Source organism: Impatiens glandulifera, chromosome 9, assembly GCF_907164915.1.
Source record: "Impatiens glandulifera chromosome 9, dImpGla2.1, whole genome shotgun sequence".
Taxonomy (NCBI): domain Eukaryota; kingdom Viridiplantae; phylum Streptophyta; class Magnoliopsida; order Ericales; family Balsaminaceae; genus Impatiens; species Impatiens glandulifera.
In genome coordinates, this window is record NC_061870.1 from 31,690,991 (window position 1) to 31,709,882 (window position 18,892).

The following is an 18,892-nucleotide window of genomic DNA, read 5'->3' on the forward strand; positions in this document are numbered from 1 at the left end:
ATCAACATAAATCAATAACATATTATATATTCTACATATTGATTTCCAAATTCAAAAATTTCTTATATATCAATATCAAATTTCAATAATAGCATAAAAACATATAATTCAACCTTATAAGCACATATCTAAAAATGGTTAAATTACTTTATGATAAGTGGCTTTAACTATATTTTTTATTATCCGAATCTACAAAAACCTCGTGGTCAAATAGAATAGGCGGCGAAGCAATTAGAGTTTTACGGGGAACTTATAAAAATATCCCTTTACCCATCTTAAATTTATTTAATTCCCACTTACAAGTTTAGGATGTAATATGATCTATCTTTCCATTTCTTTAATCTTAAAGATTGAATTAAGAAAAAAAAGAAGAAGCTATAAACCATCCATAATTTATTCCATCCACCAACCTTAAAAGGGCAAGATAGTCATTACAATCACACCACAACTTGGAGTCATTAACCTTATCTTTACACTATTGATAATTCAATTCAATCACCAAAATTAAATTAATTTATTGTTGCATTAATATAATACTAAATATGTGCATGTCTCAATTATTGATTGATAAGAATTTTTTTCTAACAAATGTATATTTTAGTAAATGAATTATATATGTATTTAATTAATTAAATGGAGAATAAGGAATAATTACATCCCATCCTTTTAAATTTATTGAAAGATAGCCCATGCTATGAATAAATGAGAGTCGTGTTATCGGATGCCAAACAAATTTAAATAGAGTTTTTTTTTAGAAGTAAAAAAATATTTAAATATTGTCCCACAAATGCCACTTCCCTTTCGTCTCACAACCTCTCTCTATCTCTCACAATCTCAATCAATCATGCTCTGTTCTTTTTTTCAGTCTTTCTTGCCAATCATGCACTCTTCCCCCTGTCATTGATATTTTCAGTTTTCACTGTGTGTAGATTACGAATTCGTGTGTGATCATCAGCAATAGTTGTGTGTGATAATTGAAGTTGGATTTGGATTTGGATTTGGCTAAGGGTCAAGTAACAAACAAGAGTGATTGAGTGGAAGAAAAGGGTATTTTCTCTCATCACGTCTCTCTGCACTTGTTTTTCTTGCTCTCCTCCGATCATATTTGTTGGGTTTCTGCTGCGATTGAGCAACTTGGGTATTTAAGTGAGTTTCAGAGTTCAGACAGGTAAATCCTTCTCTGTATTAAGCGAATTTTATCTTCCTTATGGGGATTTATAGAGGGTTTGTGAAAAATTAGATATTTTGGTTTTCTTCTCCCATAAAAATGGATTCTTTTTCCTAAAATTGGTTTGCCTTTTCATTATGGCTCTATGCCCTGCGAATGGTGTGTTTGCATGTGGAGTCAAATGATCATTTTGCGGACATGTTTTTTTTTTTTGTTGGGAATTATTGTTTGAATTTGGTTGCTGAAAAAGATTGAGGTTTGATTATCTATGATGGGTGTTGAACTCGTTCCTAAATTGGTTTTGTTTTCTCTTTTTTACCTTGGATGGTAGAAGGACTGAAACTTGTGGTGGTGTAGGTCAATCAATCAAAGTTTTGATCGATGAGTGTTCTTGAGGAAGAAGGGAGTGGAACAATAATGAATGTTCCCCGGACACCAAGTGATGCATCTCTGTTCTCCACTTCATTACCTGTTCTTCCCCATGGGTTGAAGAAGAATGGTTTAAGGGATGAGGAAATCCCATCTAGTGTGAATGAATTTAATCAAGATCCAGAGGATGACGATAGTTTGTTTGATGAATTGGCGGCCATTGGAAGCTTGCTTCCAGATGAGGACGAACTCTTAGCAGGAATTATGGATGATTTTGAGCCGAGTGACTTACCACATCAAATCCATGATGTGGAGGATTATGATCTTTTTGGAAGTGGAGGTGGTATGGAATTGGAATCTGATCCGCGATATATTTTGGGTGGTGGGGCTATGGGAAATTTAAGTTTATCCGATGATGTTCATGGAAACGGGTTAACTCAATATAGTTTTCCTACTAATGGTTCGGTTACTGTTGCTGGGGAGCATCCATATGGTGAACATCCTTCAAGAACATTGTTTGTTAGGAATATCAATAGTAATGTTGAGGACTCCGAGCTCTCTTCTCTTTTTGAGGTAACTATAATTTTAACATTTTATTTATTCTCTGTTATCATTTCAACCAGTCGTGATCAAATCCCTCCTTGTGGGTTATGCTGGAAGTAGAACTAGAAATGTAATCACATGAAGAATGACCTAAATTGTGGTTTGTGCTTTAACTCTGTTTTGCATATGTCATCTTCTTAGATTGGTGTTCTTTCTATCTTGTTGACAAACAGAAATTAACTGCCTAATTCTGTTGATTTTTGCTAACTTTACGTCTTTATCTCTACAATTTAGCAATATGGCGATATCAGAACTCTCTACACTGCGTGTAAACATAGGGGCTTTGTGATGATTTCATACTATGATATCCGGGATGCCCGAACAGCTATGAAGGCACTGCAAAACAAACCACTTAGACGCAGAAAATTGGATATTCACTTCTCAATCCCTAAGGTACACAATAAAAAAATTGTTAAAACTTCTTTTGTGATATCAAAATTTTCTTCTCTTTTTTGCATAATCTTATTTCACCTCCTTTTTTATTGATGTAACAGGATAACCCATCTGATAAGGATATTAACCAAGGGACTTTGGTGGTCTTTAATTTGGACCCATCTGTTTCCAATGATGACCTTCTTCAAATATTTGGTGTTTATGGAGAGATCAAAGAGGTGATTTTTTTTTTATTCTTTTGAGGCTGTAATTCGAATAATAGCTTGACTGATATCTCGAACAATGTGTTACTGATTTTTGCAAACAGATAAGGGAAACACCTCACAAGCGTCATCATAAGTTTATTGAGTTTTTTGATGTTAGAGCCGCAGAAGCAGCACTTAGGTTCTTAAATAGGAGTGACATAGCTGGTAAACGTATAAAGCTTGAACCTAGTCGCCCTGGGGGAGCACGTCGGAAGTAAGTATATTCTTAGTTCAATAATCACTATGTTTCCGGTTTTTTTTTTCTATCGGGTGACATCTTCCCGAATAGTCAATTCCTACTTAAAGCACCTTAATTGAAGTGATGGGATGTTGTGTTACCCCTCCTAAAGTGAAAAGAAAATGTATATCCTAATTGCATGTACCTTTTTTTAAGAGATAAACTTTTCATTGATCCACAGTCAATGCGAAAGTCGCAATTGACAGTGGAAAAAATAACCAATTACATATTAGGTGACTGAGGATAGTTCATGTTCATGTTCGGTGATATTTTTGTTCTTCCTAATTCCTATTGTGATTTCAGCATTATGTTTCAACTCAACCAAGAACTTGAACAAGATGAATCTAGAAGTTTCCTACATCAAATAGGTTCTCCCATTACTAGCTCACCTCCAGGTATATATCCAATTTTCTTTTACTTTTTGTTTATGGATTTTGGGGCTACATTAATTTTGCTTGTTATTTATTATGCGTTCAATCAGGGAATTGGCCACAAATGGGAAGCCCCATTGAACACGGTTCGTTTCATACTCACGGTAGCTCTCCTGGATTAAGGACCTCCATGAGCCCAAACATTGGAAATGGTTTCCCTGGTGGTCCTGGACTAGCTTCAATTCTTCATCCTCAAGTATCATCAAGCCCTGTTAGAGCTCCAAATTCTGTCCCAATCAGAGGCTTCCATATGGACCATAATAAATTCAATGGAATTGGGTTTCAACAGTCTCATTCACTAACAGAGTCAAGTTTAAGTCAATACCCAGGACCCATTTCATCTTTTGGTGCATCCAGCTCAAACGGATCTGCGGTCGAGAAATTGTCTGGCCCTCAGTTTCTTTGGGGAAGTCCTGGGTCATATCCAGGAAAAGTTAACTCATCTGGATGGCAAATGCCTTCTTCTGTAGGACAGACATTAATGCCAAATGGCAATATTCCTTATGGAAACCGTCGAGGACCTTTTGTTGGTTTATCTCAGCTCCATCATGTCGGTTCGGCTCCATCTGGTGTTCCTATTGACAGGCACTTAAGTTATCGTGGCTCTCCAGATACATCTTTCATGAATTTAGTGGATCCTGGGCCAGTCTTGCAAAATGGTTCTTCAAGGATTAGTCCAGTGTTCATAGGGAACGGTTATTTTCCAGGATTTGGACCCATTGGGCGTGACAATATTGGTAGTAACCAGTTTGATAACAAGAAGCAGTTTCAGCTCGATTTGGACAAAATTAGAATTGGTGAAGACACTAGGACAACATTAATGATTAAAAACATCCCCAATAAGTAATATGCTTTTGGCTAAAACCTTTTTGTATAGAATTTTTGTATTTATTGGTTATAATTCTTTTATCTGCCTTATTTTTTTCTCTAGATATACCTCGAAGATGTTGTTAGGTACCATAGATGAAAAGCATATGGGCACTTACGATTTTCTTTATCTGCCTATCGACTTTAAGGTAATTGAAGTACAGAATCTTTACATATTTTGCTCTCTTGACGATTTAACCTGAAAAATCTGACAAATATTGTAGAACAAATGCAATGTGGGGTATGCATTTATCAATATGATGTCTCCTTCACATATTATTTCATTCTATGAGGTAAAGTTTATTCAAATATTGAGTTATATTCGCCTTTTAATATACCGTTCTTTTCAAAATCCAACATGCCATCTCGTTCTTACAGTCGTTTAATGGAAAGAAGTGGGAGAAATTCAACAGTGAGAAAGTTGCTTCCTTGGCGTATGCTCGCATTCAGGGAAAAGCAGCCCTTGTTTCCCATTTTCAGAATTCAAGCCTGATGAACGAAGACAAGCGATGCAGACCAATTCTCTTCCACTCGGATGGTTCGGAGGTTGCTGATCAGGTAAGTTTATAAAAAATATATTACTTGATTTCATTCTCCAATGGAAAACAAAGGACTGGAGATATTACTATGTATATGCAGATGATCCAGGAACAACAACTTGTTCAATTTAATGGACCGACTTTGGAGGATTCTTTTGGTTGGAAGTAAGTAGTGTAAGATGAGCTAATAGTGTCTCACCTGACCTTCTTTCGGTTGTATAGCCTCTTACTTATTTTGTTTTTAACCATGTGTCAAATCAAATGTATAGTGAAAAAGAGAACATTAGCAATCAATAAATCTTCAAGTTCTTGTTTTGTGTGCATACTCATGTATAAAGGGAAAAGCAGCAGGTTTATTTATATAACTGTACCAGTCTCAGAACCACTAGTTCTTACAAGCACACTAGATATTTACATGAAATTACATGAAACATACAGGCACACTAGATATTTACATGAAAGTACATATAAACATCATTTATTTTATGGAAAAACGGTAATTATACATACGTTTTATTGGCGAAAACACTCGAAACCATCGACTCGCTCTGTCATATTGCTTCTATAAACATTTTGGTAGCCTTGTCCTCCTCCTCCTCTGGATTGTTGTTCTTGATCTTGAGTTTGAGTTCAACGAGAAAGTAGCCTTTATTTTCCTCTTTTGCATAATGGACATTACCATTCATAAGATTTAGTAGTTTCCTCGACTGGTTTAGTCCCATTCCTTCTTGTGTCATCCACTGATTCCCCTGTTCAAACATGTCTTTCATGATTTCTGGAGGGAGACCCTTCCCGGGATGAGCAACTCTAGACGAAAGAAGAGGAGACTGAGTTAATAATTGAAGAATCGTATGTTTATTAAAACAACATTAAATCGTTACCTGAACTGGAAATGTGCAAATTCGTTCCCATCTTCCATCAACTTCGAAATTGGGGACACTTGGATCTCGACCCATCCATTGGGAGGTGCATATCGAACTATATTAAGCAAGAAATCTGATAGGACCAGCTGAAGCCTAATCTGATCTCCAAATAGATACTGTGTCCTCGCTTCAGGTGGAATATCATGGATTAACTGTAACTTATTCTCACTCATTGTTATCATAGCTTGACTGATGATAGCATCAATCACATTTCCGAACAGGAATTCTTCGTTATGAAGCTCAAGTTTGCTGTCAATTGTAAAAGAAAATGTTAGAAAAAGTTGATGCAGATGAGAAATATTTAATAAACTTCTTATTACCCTTCCTCCATCATGCTTTCTAGAACAGTGTCATCCACAATCGACATGATTTGTCGCTCGCATGCTTCACTAGTCTCGAGAAACTGCTTCTGATCTTGAGTGGTGGCGCTCTCCTCCAACAGTTTGTGGATGAACCTAATCCCATTCAGTGGATTCTTCAGCTCTTGCCTGATGTAGGCCAGTTTTTTAAGCTTAGTTCCGTGAAGGTTTTCGTCTTCATTCTGTCTACTACTTTCACCAACCTCATGAACAGTAGAAGTAGCCGTCTGCAAGAAACAGAAACAGCCAATACCATTGCCATCGGAGTCCGTTCTTTTGTTTACAACCATACAAACCTCGACATACTCTCCACTCCTATTGTAAAAACCAATCGGAAACTTATCAGTTTCGTGACCACTAATTCCTCTGTAAAGAAGAATCATCAACTTTGTGAGAGTGTCTTGACCCTTAAGACGACAAAGCTCTCCAAAAACTTCACCGTGAAGAGACTTACCCAAGACCTCCTCTCTATTATACCCGGTCAGGTTTTCCATGGCTGTATTCCATTCAGAACAATGGGCATCGTTGTCTGAAGAAAATATTGGTGGGATCAAGGGGTTAATACTCTGTACTATCGCTTTGTAGTCTCCTTGCAGATTAGTGAATTTGTCCATTATCGTCTTTTGGCGTGTTATATCTTGACCAACAAAGCACACGCCGATAGCACTGTCTGTGTAATCCTTACTGATACAGGTATTCACCACAATGTATAGAACCGAGTTCATCCTGTCTCCTTCTTCCCCGAATTGTAACAGCTTTAGTTCGACGTTTTGCTCCTCCTGACCTGGATATGTTTATAAAAGAAAGTTAAAAAATCGTATTCGAAAATGGAAACAAATTGTAGAAAAAAAGATAAATCACCTTGAAAAGCTTTGGAGATGACATCTTCAGCCACACTATACGAATCAGGATGAACTGCAACACTGATTAAAGGTTTCCCCATGATCGCCACAGATGGTAAACCGGTCAATTCAGCGATCTTCGAGTTCCATCCGTTGACTGAACCAGTCATATCAATCCCGAAAATGGGAGCTGTTGCAGTCTCGATCAGCCTAACCATTTCGCAGGCCACTGAACTGAGTTCCTCCATCCTTGCTACTTCAGGATCCTTTTCATCGATGTCTGATATTGAATTAATGTGGCCTTTCTTAAAGGAATCTCTCAATATAAGCTGCAAGGAGTGAATAGCATCGATGTCAGAACCTTCCCAAGGCAAACACCTACTCTTAGTAACCTCGAGGAAAGCGTTGAACGAAGATCTGGGATGCATTCTCGCCCCATCGTCCCTTTCATCCCGCTGATGAATAGCTCCTGCCCATTTGATTTCCAAACCTGAATGAGACCTAAACCAAAACATGAAATTGTTAGAAGATATTCTCGCCGTTGCCATCCCACGAACAGCGTCACCGAGCGATGCAGCACCGGGGAATCCAGCCTCGAGTAGACTATCTGTGCTTAATCCGGTGGAGTCTCCATGTTCCCTTAACAGCCACACGATAATGTCTGCAATCTGGGATTCCGTCGGAGTTGTACCGATCAACCAACATCTCCCGTCGTAGTATAGTGCAGCTCCATCGCATTTCACCAGGTCCATTATATTAGGAGTTTGAGTAATGATGCTGAAAGTAGCGTCCCTCAACAGCATGTCGCATAGTAAGGTTTGGGTACGAAGAACGCTCTTCTCGGCTATCTGAGATGCTAACTGAATTTCCATTTGCAGCTGAAGAGCAAACGCCTGCATAAGGAACTCACAAGCGTATCGAAGTGGGAAAGGGACGTAGCGAACGGAAGTGTGGTGGCAGACGACTAAACCCCATAGCTTTGATTCGTTGTTGAGGTTTGTAACGACAGTGAGAACCAACGATGCGATAGAACCCATGTTGGCCATGTACTGAGAGTGGCAGCTGTGAGGGGCTCGAAGTGTGGATTTAACTAAGCAAATAGACTGGTCTAGATCTGCCCTTTGGAGTACTGGAACTGGATCAGAATTACAATCGCATATGATTCGAACGCGATTCTGTTTGAACAGGAAACGGGCAGCTTGAGGTATATCTGTGGAGGGATAATGTAAACCTAAGTAAGGTTCAAGGTCGGCTCTCCTCATTTCCGACACAACTTCTCCATGTTCATCCTCGTGAAACTTGTAGACCATGATTCTGTCGTAGCCGGTCAGCCTTTGAACATCTTCCACGACGGTATCGCATAAGGCCCCCATGTCGCCTCCGGGGAGGGACTGCAGCCTAGAAATAGCACGAACGGCTAGTTTCTGAGAATGGACAGCTCCGGCGAAAGACAATGCCGGGTCGCCTGAGTGAGTCGGCTCGAGGTCAATTACAATACCCACGTCAATGATGTGAAGGATCGCATAGAATGGTTTGACATTATTCCTACAATGAACCCAGATAGGGTTCATTAGAGAAAGATCCATCGACATCAATGCTCTTTGGATAGAAGCCCATGAAGCTGGAGTGAAAAAGGTACTAAGGACGACCCCAATCAAACTCTGACCACGGTTAAATTCGGGATTAGATTGCAAACCCATCAAATCATAGCAGTTCTTGCTAAAAGCAATAACCTTGAGAGATGGGTTCTCAACCGTAAGCATACAACCGAAGGATTGAATAAACCCACCTCTTTGGATCCTAGAGAGGTAAGCTACGATCTTGTCATCAGACACACTTTTCGGCGCCGAAGCTACCGACTTAGAGTAGTTGAAGGACTTACCGGAATCTATAGACTGCTCGAATTCTTCCATTAGTCCGGCGTCGGCGTTGAATTGAGCATTGATTGCGTCCCTACGGTAACTGGTGGTGGGATCCATGTTGCTCGCAGCTGATGAAGAAGCGATGTTTTCAGGGTTGCCGGCGTTATCTTCTTCTCCTTCTTCTTCCGGCGGCATCTCTCCATAATCCATTCTACAGCACTTTGATGGAAAGAAAGAAAGAAAGCTTTCGTTGTTGTTCAGCAACCACTGGAGATATGGAATTTTATGATATTGAGAAGATTTGTACTGGTTTTTTCATTTATGCTTCCCTCACATCTCTTTCACTATTTATAGTGGGCTCATGCTTTTATTACTTAATCATCCTCTAAATTCAAATTACTTACTTTCTAATATTATATCAAATACTCTACGTAACTGGTTACTATTATTTTTTACTTTTACCTTTCAAATCGTTCAAAGGCCGGTTCGGTTATCAAAAAAGTCATTTTACTTCATTTCATCTCTAATATTATTCACTTTATTAACTATAATACTAAAATAATTTATATTTAAAATTAATATATTTATATATATATATATTAATACTTTTTTAATTTATTCTATCAAAAATAATTATCACCTCCTAAAAAATATTAATTATTATTATTTTTTCTCTTTAGGTATTTTTTAAATAAACTCAATCCAAATAAACTCTAATAAATAATTGTTTATAATTTTGAGAAAATAATGATTATTTTTAGTAAAAATATATAAAAGATATTGATATATATAAATAAACTAAAAAATAATAATTTAAAATATAGTGTATTTTAGTATTTTGGTTAATGATGCACGATAAATAAGAGGGGAGTAAAATGATGTTTAATTTTATTTGAGTTATTTAAAAAACTCAAACCGAATAAGGCATACGTGTTATCTACATAATTAACCACACTTTACCGTTGTATTTCATTTTACTTTAAAAAAACCCTAATAAAATTATATGTCCTAAAAAAAAATATAGACGTCATTAACATTATTCACATTAAAATCACTTATAAATAGTATAAGTGGTACATTTAAAGCCTTCAATTTTGGTGATCAACTAATGTTATTTATAGCTTACATCAACACAAACATTATAAATTTATGACATTACAAATGATATATTATTCAAATTGATAAAATTCAAAATGTACCTTTTCAAAAAAAAAAAAATAGAGGAATTTGGTAACTTTTTGAAATAGTTTTTAGATGAGTTAAATACTTTTTATCTACACAATTAACTACATTCTACCGTTGCATTTAATTAACTAAAAAATCTAGTCAAATTTTAGGTCGAAAATAAAACCCGAGAAAAACCTTAGTTTGTGTCAACCTTGTCTAACATTAAAATCACTTTACCCTTGCATTTAAATTACAGAAAACCCGCCAAATTAGTGCACCAAGAGAAACCCTAGACGTCATCAACATTATTCAACATTAAAATAACGTATAACTAGTAAATTTAAAATCTTGAGTTTTTGGTGATTTAATCAGTTATTTATAGCTTATATCATTACAAACATTATAAATTTAAGACATTACAAACGATATAGCGCAAAAAAATTAAAAAAAATTATATGTGAGTAACTCAAATAGTTTAAATAATGTACTGTAAAATTGAATATAATTTGTAAAATAATAAATTATATTTATTAGTAATTCTTAAAATTTGGGTTGTACTAGACTCTCACATAGGTATGAGGTAATTTTTTTGATTAGTTTCTAGATGAGTTAAATACCTTTTATGAATAAAATAATAATAAAAAAATAACTTTTACATTTTAACCGTAAGGACTTAATCCTGTTACGGTTAACACTGATCTACGTGATCGGTTATGTGATCGGTGCAAGCGGTGCAAACGTGAAGTTCACGCGTTATGAAGAATGTGGGAGTGTCATTATCTTTCTCTCGGTCTTTCTAACTTTCCGTGAAGCTGCACGTGTCCTCACACGCGTCGTACTAACCTCGTTTCACCTACACGCGTCTAACATGCTAAACCTCCTTGCTGTTTACATCACAACCGTCGATATCACCATCGATATCTTAACTCATTACATCACAACCGTCAGATCGTAGGCATTGTAAATTCAAAAGATTATGGTCTCTTTCTTTCGGGTGTTAAATTCCCTTTTACAAGAGTAAGGGCCCTGTAATGAAGAAAAGTCATCTCTCTCTAGTTTCTAGAGAGAGAAACTGAAAACAAAAAAATAAAAATAAAATAAAAAAGCAGAGGGAGGGAGGACGGTGGAGACGAAGGTTAGAGAAAGTGGATAGAAGAGATATGTGTAATTCTGTTCATAGGTATTCTAGCTTAATTATCAGTTCATCAATTGTTTGTACGGTTTATCTTGATTATGTTGATTATATTTCAACTGTATAACGGATAATTCAATCGTAATCACTGTTCAATTCGTTCTTCAATCTTTCTAGGGTTTTAGATTCTAATTTCTCTTCGCGTTTTACACTTACGACTCTTCTTTTATCGATTTCTAACCTATCTTTCTTATTAAATCATCGTTTACGGTTTAATTATCTGTAGGTTGACTTTGCTGTTTAACTTCAGATCTCGATGTATTTTCCGATCCATGAATTAATAGTCTGATTGCTTTTCTCGCATGTTCTAGTTCTTTATATTGTTTGAATTTGTTGGATCACGGATTATCCTGTCATGCACAATCAATCTTGTTCTTTGGTGATAATCCGTTCCAATATCCTGTTTCGGTCTTAAATATAATCAAGAATATAGATGAGAAAGTAAATAGACTTCTTCAATATTATTCTGAACGCATGCAGCTGAAGTGAATTACTTGAATACTACTAAGGATGTTTATCCCTTTTAATTATGATTGTGAATCTTCTAGAGTTAGTGTGATTTATTCTACTTGTTATCTTATGATTGTGATAGTTATTAAGACAATGATTCGTCTTCATGATTGAGGTGTCTTTGTCTTTATATTGCGAGGTATAATCATGTCTGATATTGATACTTGATATCACTATTTATGGAAGCTAGAGGCCTCATGGCAGTACTCTTAACACTCGTGGCATTATTGTGATGCATATAATCTTGAGAAGACATTTTAAGTTCATTTTAGCGTTTAGTAAAATAAAGCTGTGCCTTGGAATTGGGGAACAGAGAATCTTACTTTACTAGCATATATTTTACTAAACGCTAAAATGAACTTAAATGTGTCGTTTCTATACCTGTAATTAGTTGTTTCATATTCACATATTTATGTTGGGTATGTTTTGCTATTTGAGCAATGGGTTTTCTTTTGTCCTACTACTCATTGTATTTTTTCTGTGATTGTTCTTGCAGCTGACTTGATTATACAGAAGCAGCGGTTCGGTGGCAATTGTTTTATTTAACTCTTGATAGAGGAAGATATTAGAACAATAAATCAAATGCCATCACTAAAAATGAAGACCAAATCATCAAAGGGTTGTTTAAGAGAAAAAAATGGTCTTCACGTATGCCGCCAGTCAAGTATGATATTCAAGGACTCATCTTCTTGTGTCAGGAGCTGCGTACAAGCCGAAGAGCTTGATAGTTACTTCCAAAACGAGCAGGATGGTGAGTTAATTGTAGGTTGCAAGAGTATTATTCGTTAACAAGCTGTTGTTAAGATTGCTTTAATGTAAAAAGAAAGAAAAAGTATTCTTTATTAAGCCACTTCTTGTTGCTGAATGCCTACAAATGCACAGGCAGATACTTTTGATAAACCGTCAAAGGAAATGACAACAGGGATGGAATCTGAAATTTCTAAATCTCTCATAATCACTGTATATGAGGAACATTGTGTCATTGTGTTATTAGGAATCCACATGTAGACCAAATACCATTTCATAATAGGATTATTGGTTTCTGGAATGTCGATGACTCAATTGTGACACATTCTCTTGGTAAGAAGCCATGTGATACTCTTATACAACTAAGATTTTTCTATTAGCTGCTCAATTTGATATATATTCCTTTTGAAGCTAAATAAACTTGATCACAAGGTCCTAGTCGTTTTACAGAACGTCAATATGTATGTTTAGGGGGACCTAAATGAGAGGTACATGCAAATACTAGTCTCATGGCTGTTTTTTTTCCTTTCAATAAGATGACCTGTTCCTCATTGAACGCCATACAATTAGGAAGATAATATATAAAAGACCACTAAACAACCATTTAGAAAGGGTTATATTTACCAAAATGAAAGACAGATTATTCTCTATCGATTAGCGTTTCCGAAAATTCAATCATATTGTTCATTAACTATTAATCTTAGGATGTTTGTGAAATGAAAGTATCTTTTAAGGCATGATTTTTTCAATGTGCTAATTGTTTGTTTTAGTAGCTAGAATTGACCTTTTCATTGTTAAGAGCTATTGATATTCTCTTCTGCAGTTCCTGTATGCAAGAAAGTAGATTGTCCTGATATAGAAATTGATAACATTACGGAACACCAAGAATTGCCTGATGTAGACAATCTTCAGTCCGAAGAGCAACCAGTGTCCTTGGCCTATGCAGAGGGGGAAATGGTAAGTAATTAATCCAATAGACCCATTTTACTAAGTTATATTTAGATGAGTCTGAAGTTGATGTGAATATGCTCTGTCTGTGTGTATTCATGAAATCTTTTATTTAAGCCTAATGTGTTGGGAATCTCCTCACAGTTTTGACGCCGCTGGCATCTTTGACCACTCTTGTTTCCATTTTCAGTGATAATGATATGCAGCATCTTGATTGTTACTGCTGCTCCATTATCTTTTTGACTTTTCTTTCCTATTTATTTCCGTGTAGATGGAAATTTTGACATTAGCGGTTTCCTCGGTTGCATTTCCATTGTGAAATTTAACCCGCCTATGGTTTGATTAATTGCAGGAATCTACTGTACCAAGCATCGCTGCATCAAGCTTAGAAACTATATTCTCACCTGTGTTGGAGTTGAACAATATTCCACTTGAATCAGAATTTGATAATTTTACAGGTAGAGCTCATATCTTTTGTGATTGAATCTTCTTAAATTAGTATAGTCAGTCTTAAAAAGAATTTACAACAGCAATAAAGAGATCATAATGACTAGGATTCACTGGCGATATAGGATTTCTATATTAACTGTGAAAAAGGCTGAGTAAGTCTTAAAAAAAATATTCCATTTTTTGTTTATCATAATAGTCGCAATTCCAAAAATTTGCTGTTTTCAGATTTTATTTCTTGACTCTATGATAATGGAAAGGCCAGCTACCATTGTAAATGTAACTTGTACTGTTATTCTTTGAATTTGAGAATGAGTTATCCTTATTGGATTCTAAAGGTTAACCGGGAGTCCAAGATGTTAACCAGGCAAAAGGACATGCAATTCAAAGAACTATTGGTGGAAATAAGAAAAAAAAAGCACTGAATTGTTTTTTACATCATTGTGAACAAAAGGGCAAGTAAAACGAATTAGCATTGCCATTCTTTTCTATATTTATGTGTCTTTTCCAAATTTCATCCTGCTTACTTGTAGGTTATGGTATTACTTATGCTTGACAATAATTGTTCAACTGATGCAAGATATAAATTGAATTTGTTTTGTTCTTGTGCATGTACAATATGAGTTGCCAACTATGGAAATGCATCTTTTATTTCTTTTAAAATCGGAGATATGGTATAAAGCCATAAATTAATGATCTTTGTATATTCTTCACATTTTTTATTAGGAAACAACGTAACACTGGATGTACAACAACTGGGACCTGAGGATAGTAATGGTAATTGTGGAAGTGCGTCTGAATGTCAAATATGCAACGTGTCAGATCTCTACATTCCTGAAAGGATGATTGCAGGATTACATGATGATGGGAATTCAGGATACAATGATCTGACAGGCACAGTTAGCTTACCTGATTATAGATGCAATGAACCGAGTTCACTGATTGATTCTACTGAAGAGTATATGATTCTTCCTTTCCTTGTGGAGACCATGGAAACGAGCTGCGAACAGGATGCCAGAACAAGTGAAGACACAGTACTAGATTCAGACAATTCAAGTTTATATCTTGCAATCCATCAGTTAAAATCGTGTGACCAGGAAGATGATGTTAATTTCTTCTCTGATTTAGCTCAGGAAGAGTGCTTTGATCCTCGTATATTCTTTAGGAACATGCCTGACCTACCAGAGGTAGCAGCAGATATGCAGTCTGACTTATTGACAAAAGATTGTCAGGCGACCAAATCTGTAACCCTAGTACTTGACTTGGATGGTAAGACTTCCATCCATCCTTACTCTTAAAATTATATTCTCTGTATCTCTTCTTCTGAAGTGTATATATATGTTTGTTTATGGTTATTTATATATCATTGGCCACATCCTGCAACTATTCTATGATCTTTTCAGTTTTAGTCATGTTACTAACTTGAACATATTTGGTTTCTATGGTTGCAGAAACACTTGTCCACTCTACTCTGGAACCTTGTGATAATACTGATTTCACTTTCCCTGTTTTCTTCAACATGAAAGAACATACTGTGTATGTGAAAAGGAGGCCTTATCTTCAGATGTTTCTTGAAAAGGTTGCACAAATGTTTGAAATTGTAGTGTTCACAGCCAGTCAAAGCATTTATGCGTCACAACTTCTTGATATACTGGACCCTGATGGAAGGCTCATCTCTGGCCGAGCATATCGTGAATCATGCACTTTCTCTGATGGAAGTTACACCAAAGACTTGACTGTTCTAGGTGTAGATCTTGCAAAAGTTGTCATTATTGACAATTCCCCACAGGTACTTATGATATTTTGTTACTTATAGGATATAGCCTAATCTACTTATCTCACAGCTTTATCCTAGAATCACTGCTACACCTAGAATTCCTTCCAGGATAAACCAAAACACCAAAAGCTTGTTTCATGTAGGTATTTTTAATCTGATATTTTGGGGAAAGAAAATTGTATGATGAAAAAGGTGGATTATTTGGGTTAAATGGTTAAAATATCCTTTGTATTTTTTTTTTTAACTTTTTAAAAGAGGTCAAATTTGTATTAAGATATATTATGAACGTCAGGAGCGGTCATTTTTTTACCGGAAAGGAGGGACACAAAAAAAGGACGGAATGAAAGACAAGAAACAAAAAAAACGTTAAATGCTATCAGGTCAAAGTAGTCCTATCCTGTACAAATTCTCCTTTTTCTCTTCTTGAAAGGGAAAAAAGAAGAGTAAAGGAGAGTTCAGGATAGGACAAATTCTCCAATTCTTGTGGAGGAAGAAAATATCATTTGTATTTAATATTTTAAATGTTATAAATGATAAAAGTGAGGGTATTTTAGTTGATGTTGAGGAAGAAATTTCATTTGTATTTAATATTTTAAATGTTATAATAGATAAAAGTAAGGTAATTTAGTTGTTGATTTGAATGATGACTGGTTTCGTTTACAGTCAGTTAAGGAAAACTATTGCATATGGGTCGGGAGAGGGGTTCTGAGTTCCTTGGAGAGCTAGCTAATCTTGAAACACTTTTCCTATGATGATTGCAGGTTTTTCAGTTACAAATCAACAATGGAATTCCTATTAAGAGTTGGTTCGATGACCAATCAGATAGTGCACTATTTTCATTGCTTCCCTTCCTAGAGACCTTGGTTGATGTTGATGATGTTCGTCCAATAATTGCCAAGAGATTCGGTAACAAGGAATAAGAGTCCCCTTTGTCTCCTTTTTTTGCTCCATTTAATAGGCTCTGTCTCCCCTCTGCTCCTATTTGACACAACTATCCTCACATGCTCAATATCCGTTTCTCATTGAGCTCTTGCTACAAGGTGCACTAAGAAAGTACTACTAGCCTTTTGATTATTTGCTTTTAGCTTTGTTTCTTCGTTTTTTAACATGATTTCAAATGCTTGGACCTGATTTGTGATAGAAGATAAGTGGAGAAGAACTTCATATAGTTGCGCTGTACAGTTAAGAGATGGTTCAATAGTAAAAGTTTGTGTATATGGATCACTCTGCTTTGAAGAGAATCTTCTAATGAGACATTGATTTACCTTACCTGCGTTATTTATCCAGTATTATCATATATATATATATATTCTAGTAAAATCATGATATGAACTGTTTGCATGCATGATTAATTGTCTTTTATTGTTCTAGTGGCATGTTGAATCTTGGAACCCTGGTTGAATTTCATTGATTTTGTGAATAGTGATATAATTTTGTTCATCCCTTGTAGAATAAGGATGTGATAATTTTAGAGTAGATGTCAATAGGAAAGATGATTTGTCTGTATTTAGATAAAATGATTGAAGATCACATTGTCTGAGGTATCCTCAAGAATAGAATACAACCCTTCTTCTTCTTCATCATCATCATCAATCTTCACCTGAAGAAACCTATGATATATTATTATAAGCTACATCAAGTATGGCAATATCTCTTCCTAGTTAACTCCATTCTTGTTGCTTGTTTGTCTTTCAAGAAATCTCAATTTTCCAAGTGAAAGAGAGATCAAACACACACACAAATGGGCTGTTTCACAGTGATTCATGCTTCTATTTTCTTCCTTGTTCAATCTACTCACTTAAGGTAGTTTTCTCTCAAATTATATTGTATTTTAAATAAATTCATTTTGATTAACTTATAACTTATTAACACGTATTTGACTTGTTTAACTCAATGTGTTAACCTGTTTGACACGTTTTTTATGAGACTAACATTGTATATTTTTTTTTGAACTAATTTATACATTTTTACCTGGAAACACGTTTTTAACCCAATTAACTTTTTTTTATTACCTGTGAAAATATTGAACTAAGTTAATAAGTTAAAATCTAAAACAATTACATTTAATTTTTTTATTATTATATTAGTATAAGTAAGTTTATTTGATTTAAATATTTAATAAGTTTTATTAATGTTATTAATGTTTATTTTAGTTTAATGTTATTAATATTATTTTATAAATTATAAAATAATTTAAGAAAATTTAAAATATATATTTTTAAAGGATTTAAAAGTTTTCAAATTTATTTGGGTAATTGTACCTAACCGAGTTGAACTCAATCAAGAATATATTGTTCAAATAGAGTTTGAGTTGGGTTATGGTTCGGTAAACCCTCAATATGCTCGCTCCTATTCAAAAGAAAAATTTAAGTTCAAAGAGAATAATAGGAAGAATAAAATAAAGAAAACCTAATGGAGAGGAGATGGTTCCAGAAAAGAAACTCTTAATAAATAAGGAATATGAAATTGGGATAGTTTTTTTTATATAGTTCAAATTTTATATTCTAATTTTGTAAAAAAAAAAAAAAAAAAAAAAAGTCACAAACTAAGGTTTCTTTTCTTAAAAAAAAATATTGTAAAATTTGTGTTTTATTTGATAAAATATTTAGTCAAAATTTTATAATCTGAATAATATTTTCAAATATTTGTGAATCATTTGTTGTTAATATCATTCGATTATTTTGATGATCATTTATCGAGTTATATTCGTCCAATTCTTAGCAGTAAATTAAATGAAGTTAAATTAAATGAAGTTATTAGAGACTGTCTTTTTAATATATCTTTTCAGTTGAAGACTCTTTACATATATTCTTACTTTTTTAATTATATATAAAGATGATTAGTTGTCATTTAATATGCCATTTTTCAGAAATTTTATTATTGCATTTTATTATTGCTTAGAATATTTGGTATCGATTCTTTCCACACCATTTGATTGATTTGTTGGACTTCCTTTATTTCATAACTTATTGTTACAGATTTTTAGAATCACTATAAAATTTAATTAATTGTTAAAATCTTTTTCAATAGAATTTTAATTTTAAATTTTTTATATTATTTAACATTCATATTTTTATTTAGTCTTTTTAATTTTATTGACACTATTTTATAATTTAATTTTTTTTATGTTTATCTATTTGAATTAGTGATAATAATCTTTTTTTTAATAGATTTATAATTTATTATTGTATGATAGTGTTTGATGAATTGTACAAATTATAAGTTATATAAAAATATAAATGGTAAAGATGCATAAATAATATAG

The 18,892-nt window shown here is 34.4% G+C and overlaps 3 protein-coding genes across 4 annotated transcripts; 2 read left to right on the forward strand and 1 right to left on the reverse strand.

Moving 5' to 3' along the window:
- The first annotated feature begins 821 nt into the window (after nucleotides 1-821).
- Nucleotides 822-5,169, forward strand: LOC124915463 (protein MEI2-like 2). 2 transcript variants are annotated; one of them, XM_047456178.1, is made up of 11 exons: nucleotides 822-1,168; nucleotides 1,500-2,110; nucleotides 2,375-2,533; nucleotides 2,635-2,751; nucleotides 2,841-2,992; nucleotides 3,320-3,411; nucleotides 3,498-4,290; nucleotides 4,379-4,463; nucleotides 4,539-4,607; nucleotides 4,693-4,872; nucleotides 4,954-5,169. In XM_047456178.1, exons 2-11 carry the CDS (start codon nucleotides 1,550-1,552, stop codon nucleotides 5,020-5,022), a joined length of 2,277 nt encoding a protein of 758 aa, XP_047312134.1. In that variant the 5' UTR covers nucleotides 822-1,168; nucleotides 1,500-1,549; the 3' UTR covers nucleotides 5,023-5,169. The 2 variants fall into 2 exon arrangements, with proteins under 2 accessions (XP_047312134.1, XP_047312133.1); XM_047456177.1 differs by having other exon boundaries at nucleotides 1,526-2,110.
- A 17-nt stretch (nucleotides 5,170-5,186) lies between these two features.
- LOC124915462 (phytochrome E-like) lies at nucleotides 5,187-9,146 on the reverse strand. The gene is made up of 4 exons (XM_047456176.1): nucleotides 6,997-9,146; nucleotides 6,097-6,919; nucleotides 5,735-6,025; nucleotides 5,187-5,660 (listed from the first exon to the last, which is right to left on the reverse strand). Exons 1-4 carry the CDS (start codon nucleotides 9,047-9,049, stop codon nucleotides 5,405-5,407), a joined length of 3,423 nt encoding a protein of 1,140 aa, XP_047312132.1. The 5' UTR covers nucleotides 9,050-9,146; the 3' UTR covers nucleotides 5,187-5,404.
- Nucleotides 9,147-11,033: 1,887 nt separating this feature from the next.
- Nucleotides 11,034-16,898, forward strand: LOC124915464 (CTD small phosphatase-like protein 2). Its single transcript, XM_047456179.1, has 7 exons — nucleotides 11,034-11,186; nucleotides 12,205-12,459; nucleotides 13,279-13,412; nucleotides 13,756-13,861; nucleotides 14,577-15,119; nucleotides 15,302-15,639; nucleotides 16,389-16,898. The coding sequence occupies exons 2-7, from the start codon at nucleotides 12,291-12,293 to the stop codon at nucleotides 16,545-16,547; spliced, it is 1,449 nt and encodes a 482-aa protein (XP_047312135.1). The 5' UTR covers nucleotides 11,034-11,186; nucleotides 12,205-12,290; the 3' UTR covers nucleotides 16,548-16,898.
- The last annotated feature ends 1,994 nt before the right edge of the window (nucleotides 16,899-18,892 follow it).

What these genes read in the sequence shown, in the direction of transcription:
- LOC124915463 (XM_047456178.1), top strand. Translation starts at nt 1,550, where the DNA reads ATGAGTGTTCTTGAGGAAGAAGGGAGTGGAACAATAATGAATGTTCCC. An exon ending in TTTATGGAGAGATCAAAGAG is followed by an intron (nt 2,752 to 2,840) that starts GTGATTTTTTTT and finishes TTTTGCAAACAG; the next exon opens with ATAAGGGAAACACCTCACAA. An exon ending in CATTACTAGCTCACCTCCAG is followed by an intron (nt 3,412 to 3,497) that starts GTATATATCCAA and finishes GCGTTCAATCAG; the next exon opens with GGAATTGGCCACAAATGGGA.
- LOC124915462 (XM_047456176.1), bottom strand. Translation starts at nt 9,049, where the DNA reads ATGGATTATGGAGAGATGCCGCCGGAAGAAGAAGGAGAAGAAGATAAC. An exon ending in CATCTCCAAAGCTTTTCAAG is followed by an intron (nt 6,920 to 6,996) that starts GTGATTTATCTT and finishes AAACATATCCAG; the next exon opens with GTCAGGAGGAGCAAAACGTC. An exon ending in GAAAGCATGATGGAGGAAGG is followed by an intron (nt 6,026 to 6,096) that starts GTAATAAGAAGT and finishes TACAATTGACAG; the next exon opens with CAAACTTGAGCTTCATAACG.
- LOC124915464 (XM_047456179.1), top strand. Translation starts at nt 12,291, where the DNA reads ATGCCATCACTAAAAATGAAGACCAAATCATCAAAGGGTTGTTTAAGA. An exon ending in CTTCCAAAACGAGCAGGATG is followed by an intron (nt 12,460 to 13,278) that starts GTGAGTTAATTG and finishes TCTCTTCTGCAG; the next exon opens with TTCCTGTATGCAAGAAAGTA. An exon ending in CCTATGCAGAGGGGGAAATG is followed by an intron (nt 13,413 to 13,755) that starts GTAAGTAATTAA and finishes GATTAATTGCAG; the next exon opens with GAATCTACTGTACCAAGCAT.